At 41.4% G+C, this 25,136-nt stretch overlaps 1 protein-coding gene across 2 annotated transcripts in view; it reads left to right on the top strand.

The window, feature by feature from the left end:
• Nucleotides 1-23,240, top strand: part of ABCD2 (ATP binding cassette subfamily D member 2) — a 45,665-nt gene extending 22,425 nt beyond the window's left edge. For both annotated transcript variants that reach the window (XM_064656296.1, XM_064656297.1), the window contains 4 exons: nucleotides 8,149-8,294; nucleotides 15,470-15,554; nucleotides 16,280-16,405; nucleotides 18,918-23,240. In XM_064656296.1, the coding sequence (XP_064512366.1) occupies nucleotides 8,149-8,294; nucleotides 15,470-15,554; nucleotides 16,280-16,405; nucleotides 18,918-19,128 (568 nt within the window). In that variant the 3' untranslated portion in view covers nucleotides 19,129-23,240. The remainder of the gene's footprint in view (nucleotides 1-8,148; nucleotides 8,295-15,469; nucleotides 15,555-16,279; nucleotides 16,406-18,917) is intronic.
• Nucleotides 23,241-25,136: the final 1,896 nt, after the last annotated feature.

Genomic DNA, 25,136 nt, shown 5'->3' with positions numbered 1-25,136 from the left:
GATTTTCTTAGAGGTAAACAAAGCCATTTGTCACTTCTACTGTCAAACCAAAGGATGTCACCATGAGAACATGGCTGCTTCGCTTCGAGATAAAGACAAGGATGCACGGGTGGTGTAATTGCTCGTGCCAAGTGGGAACTGCTTGCCTGCTTCTCCATGGTGATTAGCTGACAGAGTTTATCCTGCACCCAGGAGATAAGTGCAGCATAGCACAGGCATGAAGACCAAACTGTATGTGCAGCACAAGCCTACGGCCACTCAGGTCAACTGTTCTGTAGATCACTGACTCCTTAATACACCACAGCCTTCCCATTGGGATCACTGCAGCTGTTCGTCCTGTGTTCTAGGACCAGTTCACTAGAGGACACCGTTGACTACCAAGAGATCCTGGGACTAACTCAGACTTGTATGAGTAACTTCTAGGTGAGATGAGTCTCTTCTGCAAACAATGCTGAGTAGTCCCCAGAACTCTGGGTTTTCAGTTCATTGTTCTTGAGTCATTAATTATGTCATGGTCTCATGGGAACAGATAGCAGGTGGGTTTTTTTCTGCAGTTCAGCATGTGCGCACCTGCCTAGCTTAGATGGAAGTGTGTCTTTCCCAAGAGGGAAGACTTTTTCAGGCTTGTTTATCTGCCTAACATTTTGCATTAATTATATTCTATCAATTTTAGTTTCATCTAGAGATTACTATGGCTCCCTTGTGGAGCCATGTCTGATACCAATAATGCTTATAACCATGTATCCATATACATGGTGTGTCTCTGTCATGTTCTGTCCTGTGTAATGCAGTGTTTCACAGCAGCTAAGAGAAGAAAGTCAGTGCAGTGTGTGACTTCTCATTTGTTGGCAGGGTGTTTCACTGCAGACATACTATTGCTCTAGTACAACTTGTGTATTCATATTGCAGTGCATGGAAAAATTATGCCATGGGAAACTAAGCATTGTAGAAACCCAGAGCAAAAGCACCCTCTGCTCTAGAGGTTTTACTGTCTGCACTTCCTCTTCTCTGTGAAATAAGGTGTCACTTCTCATCTACAAAACCATGAATAATTTGGGATCTTCCCAAAAGAGGGAAACTGCCCTGGTCACTGTGTTACATTGCTGTGATAAAAATCAGAAGCACCTCTTACGCTGGGGTGTGCCTGGTGGGACTGGCAGGCTAGAATCTTGTCCAGAACAGCTCACTGTTCTTTCTTCAGATCATTGGTCTTTATGATCATTAATCCATATAATCCTTTTATCATCAATACTGCCAGAGGTATGAAAAGACTGGGCTTAAACATACATAAACACTGTCTGTTTAAGAAAAGGAGTGTATTTTTCCTTGGTGACAGCACCAAGGCTGACACAGCTCAAGGAGCATTTGGCACATGGTGTGTGACTCTTGCGGATGGTCCTGTGCAGGGCTAAGGGTTGGACTCAATGGTCCTTGTGGGTCCCTTCCAGCTTGGCACGTTCTGTGATTCTGTGATTTGAATGATTCATGGCAAGATGTATAATTATTTCAGAATGCTGCTTGTATTTTGTAGAATTTGTTTGGGGTTTGATTTTAATTATACGTGTGTTTTGTCACAGGATACAAACAGACTGAACTCGTAATTATGTGAATTGTTCACCTTAAACACATTTTGACATCTGATCAGTTCTAGTAATATTGTACGTGATTTTAGTAATGGTGAATAATCATGAGATGAGATGATACCTGAGCATGAATAGCACTTTAATTTAAAGGCTTATTTTACCTCTTTGCTTATTATTTCCTCCCGGATTGTTTTCTTGCAGAGATGTGCACAGCTTCTTTGCAAAAAAAGCCACAGTGTGATTAGTGTGATTTTTTCAGTCTTTGATATCAGATTCTAATTATATTCATTGAGAATTCAGCTTTTCATACTGTGCATTTAATTTCCTGTTAACTATGTTAGTGGCCATAAGCTGATTACATTCCACTCAGGTGACTATCTATCTGAAATATTTAGCGGATGTTCATGGCTAGTTCTGTATGAGTGGAGAGCAAAGTTCAATGTAGGCTATTTTAAAGAAAGATCAACTATTTATATATTTAGAAGGGTTGCTGAAAATTTAGCTGGCCCTTGAACTAGACACAGTGCAATAAACTCACCCTGTTGTGGTTTTTTAAATTTTGATAAATATTGTTTATTATTTTTTAACTTTTTGGTGATACCACCTTCTGTTTGAGAGTAGTGGATACTTAAAAAGAACTTAATTCACATTCATTCAAGGCATTTTATTTTCTCTAAGTTGTAGTGGTGGTGCCATCAGTTATATTTTTTGCTGTTTATTTTATTAATGTCATCCAAGAACTATTAAGAATTCAGTCCATTTTAATTAGTGGAGGCTATTTGTTGATCACTGTTGATCAAGCTTTGCTGCTGTTGAAAACTGGAGTTTTTACCATTGATCTAAGTCAGGAGCATTGCAAGAACTGGAGTTTTGCTGAGGTGATTGCAGACAAAGTATAACAGCTCCTAAAAATTAGGATCTTGCAAGCAAGGTGGAATGTTCAAAATGTGTGGATTCCCGAGATGATCAGGGAGAGATTTCGAGCTTTTGGAAAATGATCCAAAATATGTATGTAGTAGGTAAAGGGAGCCACCTAGAGTTAACCTATAGGAATCTCTAGATACAAATGTATGTCTGATCTTCTGCCTCTTACTGCAGTTTAGATGCCAAACAGAGAGCTAAACGTTAAACTCATTTATCTCTAACAAGTCCTCTCCTGAGAGCAGGCACCAAAATAAGATTAGAATCTCCTTTAATATGTTTTTACAATGCCACTGAAGGATTACTATAGTTGCTGCATTTTATATTAAAGAACATTGGGAGAAAGAAATTGGTACTAAAATCTCCTTCCTTCCAGCTGAGGACTCTGACTGGTATAGTATATAATTAGGCTCTTTCCAATAACTCTCTCTTTGGACATGTGGTTTTGCCTCTTAACAGTAGTTTCCTTGCTTCAGTGGGAAGATTAGAAGGTGCCTTCCCTTTGACTCCTCTTTAGCCAGGATGGTAGCCTAGAAAAATAGCAATCTGATGTCCTGCAAGCTGAGAAGAACTTAGCCTGAAACCAGTTCTTGGAAGAGATTTGCTAACAGTAAACTTGTCATACAGCCCCTCCTCTTGCATCTCTAGTAGCTGCGGTGTTTTGTGCTGGACTTAAAACTGTTGCTCTCATATTCCATGCTGTGCTGGACCTTCAGGGGATTAGACAACATTTGGCTTTCTGGACTGGCGATTCTTCAGTGCAAGGCCTGACTTCTAAAGATCTTCCAAGTTTCTGAGGAAGATACTTCCCTGGTTGGGGCTTGGACTCCAGTATCATCTTCTTAAATAGAGGTGCCTAAATTTGGAATACATTTTATTTTAGTTGTCAAAGCAAGCACTCTGAATTGCACTCCGAAGCCATCCCAATCTCCTTTGAAAATCCGAGCTGCAATTTATCTGAAAAGGAGAATCCCAGGTGTAGTGTTCCCCTTTTTCTCTCCCACTTGGATGTATCAGACAGGCACCTTGTCAGCCAGAAACAGAAGCTTATAAAATGGGTCAGTCAAGTGTTTATAGTTGCATTGCACATAATTTTCCCACATAAATTTGCATATCTATGAGAATAATAGTGCAATCATTACTGCAAACACACTCGGACAGTGAATGGCAAATGGGGTATGAATTGCGCAGTTGGGGCCATGCAAATGGGTCTCAGAATCACGAGCCACGTGTTTTTAGACTTCACCTTCCATGGAGGAAGTGTTAATTACAGCCTGTGCCAAGGAAGGTGAGATGAGCTTTAGACTGTACCTGGAAGCAGTTCCTAGGGCAATTACATTGGACTAATATCCTTTAAGTTCTGATGCCAGACACTTAATTAAGGTTTATTTTTGGTCCCTTTCGTATTCCAGGATGCTTGGAGTTAAGACTCATTCAGATTGCTTCAGAGATTATTAAAATCCATATTGATTAGTTGCTGTAATTCTTTAAAATAAGACTGTGGATGTCAGAACAGATTATAATTTCTGTCAGCGCAGTTTATTTGCATGGAAGATGAAAACACCTTTGAATACATTCAGGAAGTATTTGTAAATATTTCAAGTGGATATGGCTTGTTCTGATTTTGGAGCAGAAATTTCTTGGCATCTAAGCAAGTCATCTTCCTTAACTTGCTACCCAAAAGTGTGAAGTCCTCTGCTCTTCAAGACATCAGAGCATTACTAGATGTTAGTAGAGCCTGGCTACTGTGTGCCTCTGTATCTACAGGTCCTTTGAATTTGCATTATACCTTTTTCTCTGTGCCTAACAGCTCCAGCATGCAAGTCCTCTGTTTGGAAAGACAAGTGACTGGTATGTACTGTACTAGGTTTTGTAGCACGTGCCCCCTTCTTCCTTCCCAAAGCAATTGCAACAAAGAGACCATATCATTGGCAACACTTGCTCTTCCTCCCATATGATTTTTCTATTATTTTGCCAGCATTGTACATAATGTCATGTGTCAGTAGGGCCCTGGGGAATTGTCCATACCACAGGCTTCAGATTGCAGCATGTCTTGATATCATCTTTCTTCCCCCCTTGCACTGCAAGGGGGAAGCTGTAAACCCTAGGGATGATTCCTTGTTTCTAGGAGAACTACAACAAGTTCTAGCAGTATTACAAGAAGTTACAATGCTACAAGGTGAAGTGCTAAGTGCACCAAACTAAAATTAGTGATGTAATAAAGCCATCAAACTGACTGAAAAGGCATCAGTTTATGAGAACTGAAAGTGTCTCTTCCAATAAATGCCTTGATATTCCAGAAAACTGGGCAAGAACGAGTAAGTTTTCTTAACTTTCTGGAGGTTTGATACCAAAGCTTAAAAAAGGATTACTGATCTTAAATCCTGTATCTCAAAAGCAGCATAGAAATCTTTTTTCAGAAAGCAGAGAAAGAAAGAAAACCATTGCAGAGCTATTACCGTCAAAGACATGAGCTCAGCATGGCAGAGGAGTTGCTTTTGGAGTCTGTAAGAGTGCTTTCTTTGAAACTGGAACCCAGACATTGTGGCTGAAAGGAAAAACTCCATCAGAAATCAATTCAGTTCAGTTAAGCTCGAGTATTACTTTAGTACAAAAAGACTGTTTTTGTTGCTTGAACTGCTAAAAAATTAATGAAAACAGTATTTTAACAAGGAGCTTACTGGCAAAGCCAAAATTTCACTGTTGCTGTATCCAGTTACCCGTACTTCTTACTGTTTAATGTCTATCATACACATGTAACCTCAATTACAATAACATCTGATGTTTAACAGGTTTTAGTGCATTTAACTTTGTGGCACCCATGGTACGTAAGGAGGTTACTGTCTTCAAGCTACAGCTAGAGAATTCTGGTTTAGTCTGAGATTATGAAAGTATGAGTTAGTTGAGATCTCATCTAACTTTAGCAGTTTAGAAGTTAATTATCTAAGTTGTCTGGGCTGTGACCCCCCATTGAGGGAGAAGACCCCCCAGGTAGCAATCCATCCCCACCCTTAAATGAATGACATAAACCAACTACAGAGGTGCTTCTCTTTGTTGTCAAGACTTGGAGCACAAAATGAGAAATCTCATGCCAAGAAAGATGAAGTGTCCCCTCAGGGACATGAGTGGCTTCCTATGGGATGGGGGAAGCAGAACATACTCTCCCACCTCCCAGGGCAGACCTGTAACCATAAGCCATTCTTTTCTCTGCTAGTTAGTAATTGATGGGATTTGTTACTCCACTGCAGGCTGGGCTTTTCTTTAATTTTCACAAACTAGGTGGGGAGAGGCATGCTTGGTAGTGCTGGCGTGTTTAGATGGGAGGCCACAAGGAAAATCCAGCTGTACCAGGAAGCAGTGCTGGTGACTCAGTAAACAGCATGGCACCAAGTGTCCTGGCACAGTGCTTTTGAGCATTGCCTTCCTGATTGTGCTGTAGGTTAAATCTCAGAGCTGCTAGTCATTACAGGATCCTACTTCACAAGAGTAAGGTATTAAAACCCCAGACAAATTACATGATAACTCTGTCCTCCTTGCCCTTACCTGCACTTCACCTAAATTACATGGTGTTATCCACAACCTTGATTTAAACCCTTCTGAGTACAGGTGGAGCTGCTATCTTCTGTCCCAGAGGTGGCAGCAGTCTGGAGCAAGTGAAGTGATTTCTACATATGCAACAAGTAAAGCCCTTTGGGATTATAGATGGAGAGCACTACAGAAATGTAATATATTGTTACTTCATGAAGTTACTTAATATTTAGAGTTGAAATTTTGCAATATCCCAATAAATGTAAGTGGTTCACTGCACTTAGTGCTAGTATTCATGCAGCAGCCCAGAGCAACACTCTTCCCACAATAAGCAGAGGGCAGAAAAGTGAGCAAAGAGGAGCAGCAGTGCTTGTGTTTGACTTGTGGTTCTGGTTTTGCTCCATGTGGGTGCTTGCCACAACAGGGAGATGACCAAATATTTGCAAGCAGTTCAGAACCCCTGCCCTTCCCACCCTCACCCAGCTAGTCGTGAAAGTAGTTGAACTATGGGCAGGTACAGACAGTTCACCATGGATGTTTGCAGCACTAAAACCACTGCAGTTGATACCAGCTTGCATTTGACTTTTAGTTCATATTGCAGCTTTAGTTCTGTAATTCTTCATTTGTTGCGTTGTGAATTCCTTCACCTTACTCTGTGGTGTATTGTAGAGACTTCAGAATAACAATGGGTAAATCTGCCCCTTCTGCAGACCCCTCCAAGGGAAGGGAATAAATCTGCCCTGGTATTACACATCTCTACCAGGCAAAGCCTCTGCATGGCTGAGACCTTCCCACCACACAGGTCCAGAGCACTTTAGGGAAGAAAAGTGACCTCTTGTCAGTCCACTGTGAAGTTGTTGGAAGCAGTTCTTGGTGGCAAGAGCAAGCTGCCTTAAAGCCTCCTCATTGCTGGCCCAGTTTTGTTTGCTCCTCTCTATCATCCCCTGACACCACAGCTTTAATAAGACCAGCATTGTTTTAGCAGATGAACCCAGAGGGAGTTAGTGGAACTCTTGGCAGAGAAAGCAGGACAGAGTCTGGAGGCTCTGTTCTTTGGCTCTGGCCTTCCCTTCCAAACTCAGAATCTCACAGGCTGTCCCTGGAGTGTTTCTAGCTTCCAAGAGCTATCAGCAGTATCTGTGGGACAGGATGGAGATCTGTCCTTCACAAGAAATCCTTAGAAAAGGAGCAAAAAGAGAAATGGTCAAATAGATGTATCTTAGCTTGCCTTTGCTATCCTAGCCTGAATGGCCTGGTATCTTTTAGAAAGCTGTGAAGCTGTTCTTTCAGCTTACTTTATTTGAGACTAGGAGGATTTTTGGGGCCTGGGCTGGGCACAGCTCATGTCACTGTGGAAACTGTCCATAGCCATTCCAGAGACACAACCATGATTGAGAACTCTGGCTTCAAATTGGAGACAGATTGTTTTAGTAAGACAGATGGTATTACCTGGTCAAGAAAAACATGGTGATTCAGAAGCTGCTTCACATACAGCACAGCCTTGTGCTTGGCAAAGGGAGGCTGGTTCTGGGAGGTTTAATGTGATCAGCCTCTCTAATGTATGCTATTTTGCAATTCAGAAGTGTTACACAGGCTTCTAGAGCCAGCTAAGTTATGCCTGGTCACAATTCTGCACTTTGGAATAGTAATGTGCAAAGGAAGCTTTCAGTGCCTGACTCAGGTGTCTCCTGCACCATGGAATTCTTTCCCAGTTTGAGATGCAATGTTTTTGTTACAACTTGTTTTTAACATGTGAGTGTTTAAATCAATTTCTAAATCTCTTGGAGTATCAAACCTTGAATACAGCATAATTTCACTGATTCCAAGTGAAGGCATTCAGAATGGACTATAAAGTGGATATTTATTCTGCTTGATCTGTCATTGTGTTTCCATGCTAGCACTACCCCTGTTGCTACCCAGTAAGCAACTATTGTGGAAAAAATACATTGTCCCTAGGGTAAGGTTAGAAAAGTGTTCAAGCACAATGCATCCACTGGATAAATCCAGTTTTAGCAACGTGGTGTTTAAAGCATTATACTCTGGTCATAGAGCATCAGCAAGATGTGCTCCCTGGAAGCCAGCCTCACATTACCAGTTTCTCTGTATTTTTTCTCAGGCCCTACATGTCCATTGGAACGCTACGTGATCAAGTCATCTATCCAGACTCAGTGGATGACATGCATGAGAAAGGCTACCAAGACCAAGATCTGGAGTCTATTCTGCAGATGGTTCATCTGTATCACATAGTTCAAAGAGAAGGAGGTAAATTGCATATATTTGTAAAAAGCTTTACAAAATCCTTTCCTCGCATGTGTATCTTAGTGTGACTGACCTTCACTAACTGAACTGGCAAAACTGGATCCAGGCCTTTTGTGGTTTTGGGAGCTGCACAGCCACGTGGTTGTTGCTAACTTATGCTAAGGGAGGTAGAAGAGCTGAGTGCTCCTCTCCTCCCCTCCCCAGTAAATCCATGCCCAAGCTGAACATCACATCCTTGTTCTCTTGTAATGGCCAGTCTTTTCCTGGTATTGTGAGATCACTGACCTTCCATCATTTTCTTAGAAAATGTAACCTGTCTTAATATCTTGTAATGTCACTGACTACATAAACTTGAAAGCATGTGAATGAAGAGAGAGTCAGATCTGCTTTCACCTCCTTGGTTTGTGAGATCACCAGGAGTATGTGCCATGAGAAGGAGTGTCAGATACCACCCCAGCAGAGTGAGCAAGTTAAAAATAACCAAACAACACTGGCTGGCAGTGGAGTGTTGCCATCTACTGCTTGCTATTTAAGTTGCCATGTGTTCTCAGCATTGTTTGTTCTCAGAGTAGGGGACAATGTAAATACAATGGCACTATAAATATCAAGATGTTAAAGTTTTCTTTTGTGTCTAAGTAACTGGAGCATTTCATGGCTTTTTTTCCCCAAGCATAGCAATAATTTTTGTTCTTCTGTTCCTACCAGCCACTAATATCTAGTTTCAATTTCCTCCCCTTCATTATGCTTTTAAAACAGACACAGGACAAAGTTGGTAACATTTAGAGAAAAGAAAAGAAAAAAGATCTTTAAACCACTCTAAGGGGCTGATTTGCGAGTGCTGAATGTACCCTGCTTCTCTCTGCCAGCTGTCGAGACTCCTTTGTGAGCAGGTACTTTGGGTGCATTGCCTTGTAATGTATGTGCTTGATTACTCTCAGGATCATTCTGATAATAGAGAGTAGTGCTTCAGCCACTGGGAATCCCAAGGCAATGTCTAAATTCCCATTTCTGGATTGCAACCTGTTGCTCTGTTCAAAAGGCAGAAGGTGTCTTTTATTTTTGAAGTATGCAATGGACACTGTCTTTTCTGCACATTTTAGAGTTGGGGGTTGTAATTGTTTATAGCAGCAATTGTATACTTCACCTTGCAATCCTTTTGTTAGACTCTCATCTTTCCATAGGTTAATGCTTTTTTATTAAGAATGTGATAATGACTGTTGGCCCTTGAGTTGCAATAGAAAATAAGAATCTGCCATTCATATTTTTATTCAGATCTGATCCTATGACACAAGAATTGAAAAAGTGGGCAGAGAGCTAAACTCAGTGATCGGAATAATTGCAGATAAGGCCTCTACTCCCTGCACTGACATTATTCCTGTTAGTATTCCTGAACCATTTGCTTCAGTTGATGAAGTGCCCAGATTGCAGAAGAACAAGCAGAAGTGTTAGGGAGCTGGAAAAGGAGGAGCAGTTAAACTGCCAGTGGCAAGAAGTTACTGTGGAGTGTGCATTCATTGTGTGTTGGTACTTGTAGATGCACTGAACAACACATAACCTTCAGCAGCCAAAACCATCCCCCCAGCAGTCTCTGAATGTTCATCATTGTGGTTTCTGACTGTGCAGCTGGAGCATGTAACTGATGGTGGGGCAGTTACTGTGCTACGTACAAGAGCCTTGGCCAGAGTCACTGTTCTGTATTGCCAAGCTGAAACCCCAAGTTTGGATCAGTCTCGCTCTGCTTTCTCTGACAAAGAAAGTACTTATTGCTGACCCCATTTTTGCTCTTCTGCCTGTCTGACTGCACATGCACAACACACGCAATCTATTAAAAAGTCTGGAGGACGCTGTTAATGTTCACTGGTGCTCTACTGAAGCTCGGGGTAGGGGCACACTGTGCAAAAGTTCGCACAGACAGACGTTGGAAAAAAACATGTCTTAGATACTTTGTGATCTAAAGTGACAGAAAGGGGCAAAGCCGGAAAACAAGAAAGGAGATTACCACATACCAGAAGTTTTTAGGACCATAATATACTTACTTGTTCCCTCTTCTCCTTGAGCATTTGCAGGAGACAAGTGCCAAGGTAGGAGCAGAGAGGAAAGCCTTGACATATGATTTGACACATTACTCAGGTTTCATATGCTCACATATTTTTTAAAGCTGCCCTGGTCTGGAACAAAGACTCATATTCTGGTTTTTTTGAACTAGCAGGATAGAGAAATACTTGTTGAAAGTGAACAATTGAAATTTTTTGTTTATACACAGATTAATATTTCTAGTGCCAGTTTTTTATTTAATTCTTAAAATATTACTTTTAAACTAAAATTATTTTTATTAAAAATGGAGCTTTATTCTTTGTGAAATAGTGAGAAATCCCATATAAAGCTTGTAGAACAAAGGATTTGCCCCAAACCGCCTTTGTCCTTTCAGCAAACTGTTTTGATGCTTGACAGACACTGGCATTTTACAATAGAAAAACTTTTTGCTGAAAAATTCCCAGCAAATTTCTATTTATATATTATATACACTGTTGGAAAATGTACTACATCTGAAAAAAAAAAAAAAAGAAATCATTCTTAGTTACTCAGATCCATGTGGATATATGGGATATGTCAATGCTATTTTGAACCATTTCCTTAACTGTTCTAAAAATGGAGTGAACTATCTGTCAATCATTAAGTTATAGAAATCTAATATAGTTCTTCAATATTTATTTCTCTTCTCCCTCAGAGCCTTACCTCTGTCTCTTCCCTTTTCTCCTATCCCTTGCAGCATTAAGCTCAACCAGGCAACAGGCTCCTTAGGGCATGACTCTCTTGTACTTTAATTGACCACGAAAGTCATGTGTGTATAATCTGATGCTTTGCAGTTTTGTGTTCTGCTCTTTGTGGGCAGTTATGAAAAAGCCAGATGGAGCCAGAAGTACACAACTCTGACTCAAATTATTTGTTCTGGCATGACTTTATTGTCTTTAGCTGAATTACTTCCACATTGCACAGTACAAGGGTCACCACATTCCAAGTATAAAGTAGCCAACAAGAGCCTGACGTTGTCCTTGTTGCAGCCAAGGACAGAAATTCTGCTTTTTCTATCAATACTGTTTGACCCAGTTAGAAATAAATAGAATGGTTACAAGAATTAATAGCCCAGTTTTTGGCATTTAGCTTCTGTGTTACCCTCATGAAACTTTTTTCAGTTAGTATCAACAGAATACATCAAATCCACCAAAACAACAGTCTCCTTCTCCACCACCACTGTTGTGGATGTCACTGAGCCCAAGCCCTCGAAGAACCCAGTGCAGTGGCTGTTGACAGTACCCCCCATTGCTGCTGGAGGCAGAGTTCCTTTCCTCCTGAGGCCCACACTAATGTTTTTCTCACCTGCTGGATATTAGAGGAATGCTGTTTTGTTACTTACCTTTATATTGTCAGTAAGGTGCCCCCTCAACACTTGCAAAGTTGCTAGCTCTACCAGAACCATAATTTCATACAAAATGTGGGTAGCAAAGAAGGTTGTATTCAGCGTGGGTGGTGAAAAAGCATGTCCAGAAATCGGGGGTAATATCATGGAGGTGTGCTGTAGATATATTTAAGGTGGTTCCTTTTGGCCTGCTTTGAAAATCCGTGTACATTTAGCAAGTGTCAGTTGTGATGCAGCCTTAGGCTGCCAACAGCCTGTGACACAAGCAGAGCCATGAGTACGTGTAGCAGCACAGTGAACGCATGACCGGGCCTGTCTGGCTAGGGCTGATGACATTACTGAGCAAGTTCAACCTGTTTATGGTTTCTCAGCACCCCAGATTATAATTATTCCTCATTATTTTGCACATTTGTCATATCTTTGGGTCTTGTCCAGGGAACCTTTGTGCTAGGCCACATATAAACACACAGACAAGCCCATTTCCTCTCTTTGACATTTTTTCATCTGATTGTTTTAGCCCTGGATTTACTTTTGTTACTGGTACCAACAGGAACTCTGGAAGAGCTCTGCCAGCTTTTCCAGTGGCTCTGCAATTCAGAGACACAAATCCTTGCAGTGTCACGCTGAGCTGGGGTTCATACAATTAATGGTCTCTTTGTTCCTTCCTCAGCTCTGGGTTGCCCTTGCATATTCATCCTGCACAGCACCCAGGCTCTCTTCCTTTTGGACAAGTGCTCAGAACATATGCTGTGCAAGAGGCTTCCATGCCCAAAAATTCACCAGGGGTGGACTCTCTGGCTGTGTTAGCCTTTCTTCTGTCAGATAATGCTCCAGTCCATGTCTGATAAGGCACATTGGAATGGAAATCTGGAAAAAGGAAACTTTAAGCATATCTTTTCATGGCAGCTGAATGCTCTGTCTTGCATGAAATCCTTGTATTCAGAAGGATGAAAGATACAGAGGGCTACAGATCCCAGGTGTAACCATTTTTTTGTTGTGAAATATAGCTTGTGTTTTCCTTCAAAAAACTGAGATTAAAGGAATTATAAAAGCAACCATGCAAGAAAATGAGATGCTGCTATCATGAGGCTATCAGGGGTTTCTGCAGACAGCTGTATGTATTTCTCTTGCTGTTAGTGTGCCCCAGCACATTATATGTGCTCTTTGTCTTACTGGCTGCAAAAGGCATTTCTGTGACATCCAGTGTTCATCACATCTACATCAAGGCTGTGCGTAACAAGAAGCTGGGCAAGGAATTTGGACTCCGAAAGCTGGGATTGTGTTTGCACCTACTGAGAGGTTTGTGCTGGGTTCATGGGCGAGCCATTTCATTTCTTCCTTTGGGAAGTGGATGTAGCCGTGGGTGACCTAAGCTGCTGACTTGGCTGATATTTCCGGAATGCTAATGACCTTCACTGACCTATGCCACGTCAGCAGGAAGAAACGGGAGACAAGTAGGTGCACTATTGTTCATGCACAGTGGGGAGTCTGTTTAGTGTGAGGTACAATGCCTAAGTGTTCAGAGGAAATTGTTCAGAGATTAGAAAATAATTTTCAAAAGGGGTAATATAAAAATGCACACTTCCTTATCTGTTGTTTGAGGCATTCCAAATGGAAAATGGAAAAGTTCAGGGAGGGAGCTAGGCAGGAAGAGACAAGATGCACCTCTCATGTTCAGTTAGAATGTAAGTTGAAGTGACCACAGAGATGACCATTGTATCCTGGTAAAAAGAGGGTAAATCTTACACCTTTAGAGAAAATAATAGAATGATTTTGCTGACAAGAGAATGCTTTTTCATGCCGCACCATGTACTCTGAGGCACGTGGTGTGACTCTTGGGAATTGTCGTGTGCAGGGCCGAGAGTTGGACTCAATGATCCTTATGCGTCCCTTCCAACTCAGCATATTCTGTGATTCTTCTTGAACTTCATTCCCTTTTTGTCTCTTAATAAGCCTTTAAAAACCAGCTGATCAGGAAGAAACTGTGTGAACACAGGCACTGCTTCCCCAGGCACATGTGCACACATGCACACCCACCCACACCCTAGCTCAGATCCTGGTCCCTGGAGCTCGTCTGTATTCTCAGCTTAAAAATAACAGAACATAAGCAGCAGCTTGAATGTTGTATTTAGAAGCATAGTTGTTTTTATGGCTTTCATGAAGGACTGTTCCCATCCCTTCCTAGAACCCTTTGCCAAAAGGTGTTTTACAGTATTTTTTGGAAGCTCAAAGTGTCCCAGCACTGGGACTGCTCAGCAATAGCAGCCTCTGTATATCTGTTCCCTTTACCAGAGTATATCCAAATGGTGATTCAGTTATTCACTACACAACTCCATCTTTGCTTGGAGCCTGCTGATAGAAAGCACTGGATGTGCCCCTGGGAGGATATCCACTGGGATCCTGAAACAAGAATGGAAGGAAAATAGGGAAAAACTATAGGATCACTACAGGTGATGTCTTCCTTCTGTGTGCATGCCTGGCTTTAAAATCTAACTATATACATATTTATTTAAAAATCATTGGATTATATTTTCCAATTTTATATAGAGAAAATTCTTGAAATTCAGTCTGAAGTTATCAAATTCCTGGTTTTGGTCACACAGGCCCCCTGCTTTACTGAGGGTTTTTTCAGTCCTGTCAAACTCAAGCACAGGCAGAACAATCCCCAGCCTGTTGCACCTTCACAAGCCCCTTTTGTCTCACCTTTATTCAGTTACCAGAAATGACACAGCCCATCCTCCTTGCTTTATCTTATTTATAGTCTTTTCTGGCAAATGTTTATTTTCAGTTTGGCAGTGGCAGAAAAGGGGTTTTAACTTTTTAGTTACAGTGTTTCTGGGCTGATTTGGAAAATATTCTCTTTTTCAGCCCTGCTCCAGCTGCTTGTCTCATGAGATGATCTGTTGAGAGAAATGTCTTATCAGATTTTCGCTACATCCATACTCTCTCTTTTCAAAACTCATTTACTTTGCTACTCTATACATCTGGATTGTTTGACTGAAGACTTATTTTCAGTAGGATAGTTTGTTATTTGAAGTTTTTCATTAGTGGGAATGAATCATGCCAGAGTACTCACAGAACACCGGTCTGCCCTAGAATTGCAGATAAAATGCCTCATGCTCCCATTGCATGTATCTGAAAGTGATAAAGAAATACATCAGTTAGAGGCCATGCAGAATATTAAATAAGGATACCCCCTGTTATAGCAGTTGTGGGTTATTTCTAAATACAAGGTAGTGGGAAATTTGTATAGAAGATCCTCCTCTCTCTGTGCAGTTTTGCTGCTTGTCCGTGTCTGCAGCTGTGTTTCTGTTGAGTTTGCTGACAGTTTTCTTTGCCTACTGTGGTGAATGCACTGCTCTTTGGGGTTTTTTTTAATTTATTTTAATTTGTTTTTAAATTTCCACTGATAGCTTTAAAGAAAAAATAGCAAATTGTTTCCAGAAACAAACATGACAGAATAAAATTATTAGTTACAGGTCAAAGAGTTTTTTCAAAGAGACGGTAAGTAAAGTTTTTTGACAATATCTACATGACCAAAAGGTTAAACTCCACTTTCGAAATTTACATGATATGAGGGACATTTTTTCAGTTGATGGCCAGTGGAAAAGCATTGAGCTATTTCAGAAGATGTGATCCATCACCCTGAGCTCTCTCTTCTGCAGTGGAATTGTGCTTTATGAGATATTGCAAGTGAAGCTGCATTTCCTTCATAAACTTACATTCTCCTGACTCATTTTATTTGCATTTCTTTTAAAAGGCTGGGATGCCATCATGGATTGGAAAGATGTCTTATCAGGAGGAGAAAAACAAAGGATGGGCATGGCTCGGATGTTTTACCACAGGTAAGTGTTAAGATTCATTCCTTAAGTAGCGTTTGAAAATGAGGAAGGGTTTTGCAGGTTTCCTGTTACAATTTTTAGCTGTAGTAGGCTATAATCTGCAATATGCAACACTGCCAGACAGCTGCATAGGACCTGCATAAACCTTGTTGTTTATTCATACAAGCTTTGCCTTTAGTTTGAGCAGTGTTTCTTAAGCTTTGCTTTTGGCAACATAACATTACCTGTTTGAGATATTAATTTCTTTAACATCTCAGGCACAAACACCTTCCCTCCTACAATTGTGGCAGAAATCTGATGGACTGTTGCAGAAGCTCTTGGAGTTTGATAGCCAAGCTCCAAAACCTTTTGTTTTTGGAGACTGCAAGCACACAAAGACAGCCCAGTCCACACATGGCAGTCCACGGAAAGCTGCTGAGTCAGCTGTATCTACTGCCCAACTTGCTGATAGGACAAAATAACCCTAGGTCAAACTAGGACATAATATTTAGATCACTGTGTACTCAGATGGACCAGGAAATAAACCCCATTTTTCCTGGAAGTTGTCTCTGCACCTGAATAATGCATGGAAAGTTTATGTTGTTGCTAGCCAGCTTCCAGCTGTAAATGAGAGGCAGCTGTCTGGCAAAAATAGCTCTCTCCTTTCTGTTGTTGTTGCAATGAAACATCATACATGGGAATACTGTCCAAAACCTAGAAGAGTAATGTTCTTTATCTGCTTTTGAAAGGCCGAAATACGCATTGCTGGATGAATGTACGAGTGCTGTAAGCATTGACGTCGAAGGAACGATATTCCAAGCTGCAAAAGCTGCTGGGATATCCCTCCTTTCCATAACACACAGACCTTCTCTTTGGTAAGTATGTTTGGGGCTTTATCATGGTCCTTGCTTTTAGCTTTCTGACAGGCAGTGGATTGGCCTTTACTCTTTCTACTAGGGCAGTTGTTTAATCAGTATCTACTGCACTTTCTAAGATAACTTGTCTACAGCTATAGTGATTTAAATTAATTTAGCATTGATTTTTTTTAATTCTTTGAAACTTGTTTATTCCTCCCTCTTATTTTTTTTAATGTGTTTCAGTTATTAGCATGCAAGTGTCTGAGATGAATTAATAAGTCTACACCACAGCCACAACAGATATAACCAGGTTGTTCTGTAAAGGTGACAAGATACATGAGGTGTCCTGGGGAAGTTTACCAGTGCGGGGAGAAGATGGGAAACTTGCCAAGTGGTTAAATTATTCCTTGGTCTTCCATAGGAGTAATACATCTGCTTTTTAACTTCAATTGTATGTTCTCTATCTGCAGCATTTGTGAGCTTTCAAATATGATTATCTGTTAAAATAAGAAATATTGGAATTCTGAGAAGCATCATTCTAGGAGGGAGTACTAAGTATAGAAGAGTCCCTGCAAGGAAATAAATGTAGTTAATGTATAAATGAGACCAAGGGCAAAATGAGACCAAGGAGGCGTAAGATAACTTTAGCAGAGACTATTTGTTCTGAACTCCTAGATCCTGCTGTCAGACTCTTTGCTTTTTTTAAACTGATGACAAAAAAATCCATTATTAGTATGTTGCCTCAAAGGAAAGAAATTGTATCAGTGTTTGCTTCTCTGAAAAGGAACGATTTCCGTAGCATTCCTCCTTCCTCTATGTAGGTAATGACAGTGGAAATGGTTTTTGTTGAATCAAGACCTAAATGTTAAGAAAAAATGAGTATTCTGATAGAAAAAAAATGTTCACATAGACTTTTGGTTTTAAAATAATTTAAATTACGCTTATAAAGAAAAGAAATATTTCATTTTGTTTAGGTTTGGCGGTTTTTTAAAACCACTGCTCAAGAAAACAGGTATTTGAGAGCATCTCACCCATAAATGATTATAAGAGGGAATTATTCAAAAGACCTTTTGAGAAAGACCTTTTGAGTTCAGTTTCTTACCAATATTTCTTGTTTCCTAGTATTAGTGCTATTCAGGAAGGCTTGGGATTGCTCTTGTAATCTCCACAGTATTACTGAAATGATCAGAAATCTGGTGATCTGTGTGGTTCTGGAGAAGTAAACAGAAATGCTGAGTATTTAGAAATAAGCGCACCTTTAACTTATGTATGCTTTCACAGGGACTGCACTGCAGAGTAAAAAAAAGCATGTTCACATGCTATTTTCTCCTCTTCAAGATTATACCAGGAATTATTTGCTCTTTTAATCAAAATGTTTATTAAAACTTTCCTAGACCACAGACACTGGACATCTCAGTCAGCTCTTAGCTTCTTGATTTTTTGGGTTTTGGTGGGGCAAAAATAGAGGGATAGATGGGGTCACAAAGAATAATATGCAGGAAGTGCTCAATGTAAGTCTGGAGATGAATCTTTTTTGAGTCCCACATCATAAACCATTGAGTTTATTAAACTGTCACATTCCCTGGATGGGATTTATAATCAGTGTTTTATGATGCCTCTCATCTTCTGTAATTTATAGTGATAAATTACACAGTCATACCAGCAGCTCTGAGGGAACTCTCTGCTCTTGGTCTTGTACCTCCTGAAAAATGTCTTGTCAGGTCTTGACATACTCCACATATACACCTTTGAATATTTTCAGTGCACACACCCTGATACTCACTGAAAGATCTGTGACTCCTACACAGACTTTTTTATTTTGGCCCCTTGCAAATCAAACCATGTTTTAGGACTGAAGGTGCCTTTAGCCAGCCTTATAAGATACACGGAACAAACTGAAGTGTAATTTGAACAAACTCAAGTTTTATCAGTAGCAGCAGGTGCACTGTGCCTGCCTCACTGTATTTTCCACTAAGGAGGTAAGACATCTCTCAGGAAGCGAGGTAAATAAAATAAACTGGGACTAGCATTCCTGAGGAGAAGCAAACCGTGTCTGTCGCTGCTGCTCAAGGCCCTGGAGAAAAAGGCATCTGATGGAGTTGAAGTGAAGGCAACTGTAGCCACAGACAGTGTTTCCAGGAGGGAGGCCACCACCTAGGCCAGAGACAGCAGATGATGAGGGAACCACCACTGCAGGTGAGGGCCTCGGTGAGCCCGGCCATGTGGGCAGTGACTGTCCCACTGGGAGCCCACAGCGGTGCCGAGAGCTTACAGCGGGCACCCACCGCTGGAGTTCACTGGATGGCCTAGGGGGGCCCTGGTGACAGACTTTGAAATACCCAAATGCCTCACGCAAGACTGTCCTGGGATGATGAGTCATTGAAGAAAAGGTCTTGCCCAGTGATCCAGGACTGAACACCTCTCAAATTCCTGAGAGGCACCATTAAGAAGAGACAGACATCCAAATTTGTTTGCAAAAATGGACCATCTGTTCCCTGAGCCGTTACTAATGTTTTAATTTCTACTGCAGGAAGTACCACACTCACTTGCTGCAGTTTGATGGACAAGGTGGCTGGCGTTTCGAGCAGTTGGACACCGCTATCCGTTTATCACTGAGTGAGGAAAAACAGAGACTGGAATCCCAGCTTGCAGGAATTCCTAAAATGCAGCAGAGACTGAATGAACTGTGTAAAATCCTGGGAGAAGACTCAGTGCTTAAAACAATGGAAAAAGAGGAATAAATAATTTATGTTTTATGTTTTTAAAAGTATTTTTTTAGTTAAAAGCATTACAAATTCAGCCATTGTCCTTTGCATGCATTGTGATAGAGGCTTAGAGCATAGCGAAACACAGCCAGCAGAAAATAATGCTCTGAATGCTATGTAAGACTTTAGCATTTTAGTATTAAGGAAGAAAGAGGTTGAACTGTGAAAAGGAAATAAGCAAGTGCACAGAGTATAAGATTAGTCATTGCAGCTTATGTTAATTCCTAGTGAAAGCCCGATTCACTGCAAGAAATGGCCAATACACTTAGGTTTTGTGGGTGAATTTTTGCCTGAGACTTGGCCTGCAGAATGTGCTCTTGTACCAGGTTACTGTGCATATGATATGCCTGCTACGCAGAGCAACCGGGCATGAAACTCAGGCATGGAGCACGGCAGAGGCAGTATCTGGGTGAGTATGCAGATGCATGCAAAAATCTCATCTGGGTATAAGAAACATTCAGCCCATGTGAAACAAGACTTCTGTTCTACTACTGAATCGTATACACACCTTTACCTGCATTTTTATAGGAAATAACATAATAGGCTGATCAGAAGACAACTGTCCGAGCAACCCACTGCCCCAGTGACGGAGAAGCAGGGATAGAGCTAAATATGTAATGTGCTTGTGCTGTACTTTATGCCACTGCACATAGCTTCAGAGGCTCCTTGCCCTTCATGATACATCAGTTCCTTTGGGGGATTATTTATATCCCTTATTCAGTAACCTCTGGTGGTGTGGATGGAGCACTGGGCCTGGCATCAAGTGACTTAGTTTTTGCTTGACTAAATCATTCATTTAGATCCATGTGTCTGATCCAGCCAGCATCCATCTCTGTTCCTCCATTGGTATAATCACAACATAGACACTTGTTTGTTCCATGAGACACTTTATGACAGGAAGGATTGTAGGAGAAAGAAAGGTCAGTTTCTAACAATAGACTGAATTCTCAGGCATGGCTGTCGTGCCTGTTAAAATGCTCAGCATTTATAAAGGTCTGTGAAAAGTTAGAGCATTTTGTAACCACTAATTAATATGTCTGCCGTATTTTGGTGAAGTGGCTGAACGCTGCCCTCACCGTGAGCAAATGCACTGATTAACAGCTTTGCTTTCAAATGCACTCACTGATTGTCCTGTCTGCTTTTCAGTCAGTAGGAACATGGTCCCCAGTCAGTCAAAAGGTGCTTAAATAAAACGGCCTGAGACAGTACTGGCCTGCATGCCTTGATGGAGGCAAAACCTGGAGAATTAGAAGTAAAGATGTGAATGTATTTATGAGCTCCTGCTCTCTCTGGCTGCAAGTGCATGGCAGAAGGGCAGCTTGGGAGTGAAGATCAGATGTGGTAAGAGGCTTTACAGATGGGTAAATGAGCCTTAGCTGAGATGTAGCGATCCTGAAATTTGTTGGTTCTTTTTTTCCCAGAAGTGTGATTCCTTAGAAGATTTATGTCTGTTGTTCTCAGTCTGAGAAAGGCAGTGCCTAAGCTGTTAAGCACTGCTAAAGAGAGGAGAAATATTTTAGGGGCATTTGCTGAGATGGAAATGCTTGAGCATCCTGAAGTTAATAGAAACTGTTTCCTTTTTCTGATTACTTCACGAAAACGGGGAAGGTGAATTAATTCCATCTGCCAAATCCTAGTCCAGTGCCCTAATAATTAGCCCATATTCCTTCTCACTGCTCGGCTTCATGTTTGGTATGGCACTTGCACCAGAAAGTGGAATAAGTCTGCTCCGTCCAGAATCTGTGGCTTGAATGTAACCCTGTAACTTATCCTGGTGACAGCAGTTTGTTCTTTCTTTAGTTTTTGCTGTAATTTTCACCCACTGAGACATCCCACTGACATAGAAAGGAATGCTCCTGGGAACTTTTGAAAGGGCTGAAAAATTAAGGTTCAAGAAGTTGTGTAAAAAAACTAAAGAACAGACTGGAGGTCACTGCTGTGGTGGCTGACGTGTGCAGGCATTTTAATTTGCAAGTGTCTCTGCTTGTCCCTCTCCCTGAAGGCGAGCTTTCCCCCCTCTCATCTTCAAAGCAAAATTTGGAGCTGCAAAGGAAAAAAAGAAGTCAGCCAAGAATCTGTTCTCAGTGAGCATGAATGAGATGACTGATGAGTGTAAAAAGCTTGCACGTTTTTGAGTTATGTTTCTCTAAGATGTGGTGCATCAGGCACACACCATACACATGCCCTTGTCCCAGCTGCTGCATATCCTGCTAGCTCAAACTAGCCACCTTTCCACAGGAGGACCTGAGGTGGAGGAAGGGGCATTATTGTTCCCCCCCCCCACTAAGCACTTTAATATGTGGCTAGGAGCTGAACCAGGGTTGTCCACTCCCTGAATGAGTAGGACACTGGAAAGTGAGGAAGAAGTGGCCCAGTTTGGTACAGCTCCAAGTATCCCACCAAAGCTCTGCTCTGGCCCTTGACTTGCTGGGAGCCATTATGGACAATGCAGTATCTGAAATCTGCTGTACACCTCGCAGAGATCAAAGCTGCCCATCCCTCATGGCATAAAGCAGACATCTTCTGAGGAAACCATGTTTAGTAGAAGAAAGTTTTTTGCTGGTATTTTTTAATGAGATTATGCATAAAACATACAAAAGATATATATGTTACTGATGAAATTTTGATGAAAACTGAAATAATACCAGGATCAATGTAATAGTGTTTTCTTTGAAGTTTGACATATATTTCTTGAATCCAGAGATAGACTTAACCATTCCCGTCTAGTAATGTAATGTAAAATATTCTAGACTCTCGCTCAGCTATTCACATTCTTGTAGGCATGGCAAGAACATTAGAGGCTGGTATGAGAAGAAACACTTCTCTAAATAGGAACTTTCTGAGTGATACTGAGCCAGTTTTAGAAGGATTTTCTGTACTGGTGGCTCATTATTTTTAAAGCTAGTTTTGTGGCAGGAAGAGAAGCTGCCCTGGAGATATTTTCTGCGAACTTTCTCTGTTGTTCCAAGGGCTAATTGAGACTGGAGTGTCTGTTTCTGTTTCTTCAGAGTTTTACAGGGCATAGGCCAGCTCATTTTGTGCTGCTTTGGACCCAGCCGAGCAGAGGTGCATGCTCCCTGCTCAGGAATAACTCAGGGAGACAGTTCTGGAGCCGAGGCATGGGGAACACGTGACCCTTGCAGTGCAAAAGGGTCAGAGTGGGACAGGATGCCATGGTGGAATGAGAGCTGCTTATCACTGTTCATTCCCTTTCTGTCATTCAGGAGCTGTGACTCCCTGGGAGGCCGAGGAAGTGACTTTTTGGTCTTCTTTCTGCCTGTTGTATCTAGCTGGAGCTAGCCAGATCCCGCTCATTGTGTCATAGCATCTGTGCATTCAGGGCGGGATGCTGCACAGTGCTGAGCACACCTGGCCCCCATAAGCACCCTCTCACCCCCCAGGGCTCAGGGCAGACTGGACTTGCCTGGGTCTGCATCCTAGAGGAGTACAGGTGCTGAGCAAAATTCATACCAGCCTCAGGCAAGGAGTAACTGTACAATAAAAATATGAATTTTCCACATCAGTTCATTCAGGTAATGCAGGAATTTTTTGGAAGAATCTTCAGAATGGGAAGACATGTTTTTTGTGCATGGGATTTCAGTATTTTAAAGTGGGAGGAGTTTGTTTTTCACTTAGTTTTGGGACCAGAGTCATTCCTACTTTGGACTTGGAAGCCCTCCTTCTGCAAGGACAGAAGACCCCACATGTCTTTTAAAGGACTTTTTGAAAGCAGTGAGATTTGTATTTGAGTAGGCAATGAAGGACTGGGTAATCACTGGGATATTTTAAAGAAAATTGCATTAAAAAATTATCCCCTAAAGCAAATGAATACATCTACAGTCCCCTCAATATGTCTAAATGGTGACAGGGCATGTCAAAGTCAAATTTATGGGCCAATCGTATAAAGAAATCCCCTTACTGAGCTGTTCGTGAAGCTTAAGAGAACTGAATTGCTAATCGAATGTCTTTGTTTTGTTTATGTTCGATATTAATGCCTTTTAAGAGCAGACGATTTATAAAGCAATAAAATATGCTTTACAGTTGTAATTTATTCCAACCTCAAATAAAACACGTTGCATTTACTTTGAGTTTGCAGTGTTCCTTATGAGTCACTCACAAAGCAGTCAGGACCTGCCTGCATGTGCTCTGGAAGTCCTTTCCCATCCCTGGTTTCTGGGATGGAGCAGGAAAGCTTGGGGTGGATGTTGCGTGTTTTCAAGTTAAAACAGGTGTTCCTAGATCAGGCTGGTGTCAAAGGCTGCTATGAGGTTTCTCATGTCTCATGCCCATCCACTGCCACCCCTTGCTGGTGTGTTCGCGGGGGGACTGGGCACCCAGCAGTGAGCCAGAGGACCGTGTCAGTAGTGCGACTTCAGGTGTCCTCAGCAGCATTGGTCCCAAGGGTTGTTATTGTGGTCTTTGTAAGATACAGTTATGCATAAAGCACCAATGTCACAAATATTAACAAGCAAGTGACCACGATGGCCTAGCAAAGGAGAGGGGTTTTTCTTGGGGAGCATGAGGACATCGGTTGATTCCTTAGCTGCTTTGACAGAGCTGGCTGGTGTCTGGCCCCTTCCCAGTTGTGTGGCAGGTGTTGGTGAGGTACTGCATGGTGGCACAGGACCTGGATTATGCAGCTGGAGAGCCAATGGTGATGCTGGTCACTTGAGAACTAGATTCTTAAGGGTAACTGAAGGCCAGTCCCCTGTGCCTCCCTTCCAGCTACTGCACCCACTCAGAGACTGGCAGAGAGCAATGTCCAGGGCACGAGCCATCAAAAATTCACTTTTGAGGGTCTGTGGGTGGGCTGTAGACCACGCTGGGGCACATACATTAGACCAAGAGGAGACAGGCTTTATTGTAGTGGGGGAGGTGAGCTGAAAGCTCAGGTTGCACTTGAGTTTCTCTTTTTTTGACAAGAAATGTTTTGGTGTCCACTCCTTGTAGAGCATTCCTGCTTTCTGATCAGGCCATCAGAGGACTGGTGCCATGTGTTTTAAGTGCCATTGTCCTGAGCCATAGTCCCTGTGTGCTCAAGGGTTAAGTATTCTGAGAAGAGAGGGAACAGCAGGACTCATGGGAGCAAAAAGGACTTAGGAAATAATCAGAGCAAAAATGTTCAAAGACTTCCCACACGTGAAATTTTCTAGTAAGTGGGGAATATCTGGAAGAACATCTTACATGTGTCTCTATGGCTTATTTCTGATTGTAGTTCACTCTGCAGCACCTGCTTTGTATTTTTTAAATTAGTGTCTTTAACCTCATGAAAGTGAGACCATTTATGAGAGGATAACAGTGACATTTCAAAAATGCTTCACCCACTCAATGCAAGTTTTATGTGTCTAAACAATCTGATTTTAAACAGGTAATTAAGAAAGGGAGAAAGTGATTGTGAGGGTGGCTGATGCAGGGCTGAGAAGCCAGTTGGGTCCTGGGGCTGAGCCCCCAGTGAGAAACTAAGCTGGGATGAAGTCTGGGAAAAACCAGTCCAAGAGAGCCCATGGGAGAAGCCAGATGTTGGAATAAGAGAATAATGAAACATGTCTTGGACGTAATGTAATTGTGCAATAGCACATTACTTCTCTTGTTGTCAAACATACAGAGACAAGCTGTCTCTGACACAGCATTTGTAGGATAACACAAACAACAAAAGAAAAATGTTCATTTATTGATCAATTTTAGCATTAAAAATTGTCAAAAAGTTATTTAGGTTGAAATGTCTTTGAAAGAGTTCATATTTGTTGGTTTTTAGTGCTGAATTTCAAATAGATCAGATTCATAATGCTTTTCATAAAGATTTGGGTCTTTGGGAATTAGAAATTATTCTTGCCTTAAATGATAAGCAAGATATTGAAAGAAACTCAACCTATTTAATATTTAAAGCAACCAAAAAAATTGCATTCAATAATTCCAGTATTCTTGTTCTCAGTTAAACTGTTCTTCTCCTCAATTACAGCCACACTGTGCTATAAATACATCAA

Source organism: Pseudopipra pipra, chromosome 5, assembly GCF_036250125.1.
Source record: "Pseudopipra pipra isolate bDixPip1 chromosome 5, bDixPip1.hap1, whole genome shotgun sequence".
Lineage (NCBI taxonomy): Eukaryota > Metazoa > Chordata > Aves > Passeriformes > Pipridae > Pseudopipra > Pseudopipra pipra.
The sequence above is the reverse complement of the archived record's forward strand: the minus strand, read 5'-3'. Positions and strand labels throughout refer to the sequence as shown.